Source organism: Camelina sativa, chromosome 18, assembly GCF_000633955.1.
Source record: "Camelina sativa cultivar DH55 chromosome 18, Cs, whole genome shotgun sequence".
In the NCBI taxonomy this organism is placed as follows: Eukaryota; Viridiplantae; Streptophyta; class Magnoliopsida; order Brassicales; family Brassicaceae; genus Camelina; species Camelina sativa.
In genome coordinates this window covers 20436903-20441603 of record NC_025702.1, presented here as the reverse complement: position 1 = coordinate 20441603, position 4701 = coordinate 20436903, and the positions used below count along the sequence as shown (strand labels likewise).

Below are 4701 nucleotides of genomic sequence, written 5' to 3'. Positions count from 1 at the left end.
TTTTTTTTTTTTTTTTTTTTTTTTTTTTTTTTTTTATAAATTCATATTCTGCATTTTTATAGTTATGAAAACTGATACATGAACGGTCCAAATGAAATCACTGTTCTCCTTGTTCCACTCACTTACACTTATAAAAACGATATATCTTTACAAACTTAAACTATAAGCCAAATTTCTCAACCTTTTCCTCTCTCATAAGCACTTGAAACAACGAACCCCCTTATACAGTTTTTTTTTAGCATGAAACTCTCAGTTTATATCGTTCTTAGTATTCTCTTTGTTTCGACGATATATTATAATATACAGTTTACCGACGCAAGACAGCTGCGGAAAACAGACGATCATGATCACCATTTCACAGTCGGGCACACTGAGGATTTCGCACCTACTTCTCCGGGTAACAGCCCGGGTATTGGTCATAAGATGAAGGAGGATAAAGAAAATGTTGAAAGATTTAAAGATGACTTTAAACCTACGACACCAGGACATAGTCCCGGCGTTGGACATTCTGTCAAGAACAATGAGCCTAATGTTTAGAAAAGGTTTTAGCGTACTTCTTATTGTTTTTACTAAATTAATATGAAATTTAAATTATTGTGCAAGTGCAGTTTTAATATATAGTGTGTGTAGTTTAGTTTTCAATAGCATCTCACTTGTAAGTGGATCGATTTAAGCATTGTTCCAGATCATTAATAAAATTAAGTACGATTTTGTGTTTAATTTACTTCATTCGAGACATTTTTTTGTTGTTAAAGAACTTTAATTTCCTGCATGCGATTGCATGTTAATATATACATAGCTGATACTTCGTAGTGAGCTTCTTAATACTTGCCATCATGTGCAAAAGGTTGAATATCAAAAAAGCACACGAAGAAGACCGGTTTTGACGAATTTTTAAATATCTAGTAATAAAATAAATAAAAAGATAGCTTAATTAATTACTACTACGTACACTTTCTAAATAAAAAGTTTGGTGGTGAATATACTAAAAGAAAAGAAAGGCTTCAAGATTTTCCAAAATTAGGGAGAAGGAAAATGACTTAACTGAGTTGTTTATACAAAAAATGAAAAAAATACTTACTTACCGTTAATTTTTCTTTTTCTTTATCTTGTAGTGGAAGTTGAAATGATGCTGCAAATAATACAACATAAATAGTGAATAGTGAAAAGTGTTTATGATAAAATCATTAACTATATAAACAAACGATTCTTCTTTCTTACAGTAAAATAGTTTGAATATCATCACTCTTAATTAGTTCATCATAGATTCATAATTATTTTTTTGATGAATACTCTCGACGTCTATAGCCAACCAAAAAATTTTGTTTTTGTGAATCTATTTTTTCTTTCACTTTTTGAAACAAAATCTTGGAAAACAAAAAATTGCACATACGATATGCTTTTCGTATTTCAGTAATCAAAACAAAAAAATTGCACCAGCCGGGAATCGAACCCAGGTCTGTACCGTGGCAGGGTACTATTCTACCACTAGACCACTGGTGCTTCATTATTCCTAGATATATCTAATTCTATAATGTTTGTAGTTCTATATATTGAAACAGTTTAATATTTTATAGAAAGACTATATTTTTTTGTTACACATAAAATAACTAGACTGATATTTTTGATAAAATATATTTATAAGTAAATAATATTGATTTTTTTGTTGTTGTTTAAACATATGTAGATCATGTTTAAATGAATACAATCATGCTTAAATGAAATATAAATATTAATTACTAACAATCTACTACTTTATTTCGTACCTAAATTAAACGAGAATTATGAGCACATTATGTCAAACTCATGAAGTATAATTACAAATTATAAATAATTTTACAACTAGTTCATATGCATATGACGACATAGTCACATAGGTCTGGCCACAAAGTACCGGAACAGGAAGATCCATAAACGATTCCCATGCATGTGCAGTCGACAAATACACTAATTTAATGCAAATTGTCAAACTTGCATCACGAGATCGCCTGAGAAAATGAAAAATAATTATGTAAGAAACTTTTTTTAAAGAATACATTATAGTATAATTAAAAGGACGTAGCTGCTTCATGAATCATGACAGTCTAAACGTGCACCCAATTTTCTTACACATTTTAACGAATGACCACATTCACCTCAATTTGGTCTGAACACTACAAAAAAACAGACATATTGTATCACTTAAATAATATCACAAAACTAAGTGATGTTATTTTAAATTACTTTTTAATAATTGATACAAAAATTATAATTTTACATCAGTTACAATAATCAATATTATTATTGAATCATTTCATTATAATTAATGCAAATATAAATCATTTACATCACTTAATGATTGATGTATTTATTAATTTATATTAACATCACTTAGAAAAATGATCCAAAATTTACATCATTTTAAAAATGATGCTAGTAAAATTATATGTCAAATTATTATATTAACTGAACTAAAAGAAATAAAAAAAGAATAATATGTTACTCTTTAATCTACTAAAACTAAAATTCAAATTAACAACACACAAAAGAAAAACAATTAAAAAAAAACAGAATAGCCGATTAGAGTTGTTATCCCACATCGGTTGTATCAAAAAAAAGTTTTCAATATTGCTCCTATATAATCTCTCACTTAGTCGTACATTCTAATGGGATAACAACTATTTGTGTGGATCCCATAAATACAGTATAAATAATATAGCTAAATTATAAAATGAATATATAAACAAATATGATTTTTATATACATAATTAAATATTATATTAAAGGAAAAAAATATTTTCATATAATTTAGTATAATATTGATTTCAACATCAATTTTCTGAAATGATATAAATATTTAACATTAATTATCATAAATAATGCAAATATTTTATATCAATTTAGTAAAAATGATGTAAGACTTGCAACAATTTTTAGAAGTGATGTAAATGAACATCAATTCTAATAACTGAAGCAAATATTTATTTCAATTGATGCAAATTATTTGCATCAACAAAATATAAATCATTCATTAAAGTGATGCAAATTATTTTTGTTATTCGGTGCAAATATTTACCGAAATCAGCATGTAAATTTTCTTTAATGATATTCTATTGATTCTGAAGAATATTTTGCAAATTTTTAAGTACACATTTTTTTTAAGTGCAATATCTCTGATAAACTATAACATACCTGGTGTTGTAACAGTGCCATGCTTACCCTTTATAAAAAACGGTATTTGCCCACACCCACATTTTATACATTTGAATTTAGGCCACATAATTAAAAATATTTTGTTGATTTAGAAGATTTAAGTTGTTTTACATATGTATTTTGCTTGAAATATTCATGTGACTATACATATTTAGACCCATAATTTTGTATCGTTGCTCATTTATTCTCTTATGGTTATATCTAAATTAGAAATAATTATTTAACTAAATTATATAGGCCACATTTTATGTTTTGTTCCAAGCCCCAAAGAACCTAGGCACGACACTGTTGTAACATATATACCTGGTAGTTACAACTTTTTATGTTTGTTAAATGTTAGTTAAGCCTTTTTTTCTATATCAATATCAATACTTTTGGGTCACTTATCTAGTTTTTCTACATATACAGTATAATTTTATTTTTGAAGTTACAGCTCAAAGTATGATTAATTTGTAATTTTTGTTGTTATATATTGGGTATATATGCATGTATATTTCATTCAGAGACTAATGTTCTATATAGCAACGCCATTTCCCTGTTCGATATTTTATGAACTCCATTCACGGAATTTTCCCAGAAGCTTGGAACTTATATAACCAAAATCTTATTATTTTCCATGTGTATAAATATTAAATTATTTTGAGCTTAAATATTAAAAATAAATAAGTTGTTGGCTTTGTTTGTTGGAGTTTCACATGCACCAGCTACTCATTTTTCTTCTCCATAAATAGCCATCAGCCATTGATACATGTACACTCTTATTCACATATTAATATACTCTCCTAAGCTTTTTTTCTTTTATTAAATTCGTTTACTCTTGAAAATTTAACACTCTCTCATCACTGCTATGGCTAAATACACATTGACTAGCTTGGTACTAGTACTAATAGTAGTGCTGGTTTTCATTCAAGATTCTCACATCGTTGAAGGTCGACCTTTGAATTCATCGGGAATCTCTAAAAATATCTCGAAGAAACTTGGTGGCCGCCATGGCTCAAATCTGTCGAGCAAGTTAATGACAGAAGATCATTCCTTGGATGCGTTTCGGCCTACCAAACCTGGGAACAGTCCAGGAATTGGTCACTAACAATATACATATGTTGTGACAAACTAAGATGGCATGGATATGTTCTTATAAGACATTTATTTATGACAAAGTAAGATGTTTTTTTGTTTGTGGTTACGTCGACGTGTATCAGCTAGGGTTTCTATGTATTCTTCGCTGTGTGTTTTCTCGTAATTGTAATCAATAAGTCTTGAACTTCAATTGAATCGCGTTGTTTCTCATAATTTATCTAGGATCGATTTAAGGGTTCATGTTTCTTTTCATTGCGAGAACGATAATTAAGCAGTACGTAATTCATTTTATTTAACATTTAATTCGTTATACAAGATTTCAAATAAAGTATATTAATCTTTATCAAAATTCATCAAACCGACAATATATAATGCTAATTAAGGAAAACCCATTAATTATATTAGTAATCAATTTTTTTTTTTTTTTTTTTT

At 27.7% G+C, this 4701-nt stretch overlaps 1 protein-coding gene and 1 non-coding gene across 2 annotated transcripts; one reads left to right on the top strand and one right to left on the bottom strand.

Moving 5' to 3' along the window:
- LOC104762884 lies at nucleotides 208-543 on the top strand. Its single transcript, XM_010486282.2, has one exon. The coding sequence runs from the start codon at nucleotides 241-243 to the stop codon at nucleotides 535-537; it is 297 nt and encodes a 98-aa protein (XP_010484584.1). The 5' UTR covers nucleotides 208-240; the 3' UTR covers nucleotides 538-543.
- On the bottom strand, nucleotides 1433-1503 carry TRNAG-GCC. Its single transcript has one exon. It is a non-coding gene; the product is annotated as a tRNA-Gly (tRNA).

What these genes read in the sequence shown, in the direction of transcription:
- LOC104762884 (XM_010486282.2), top strand. Translation starts at nt 241, where the DNA reads ATGAAACTCTCAGTTTATATCGTTCTTAGTATTCTCTTTGTTTCGACG.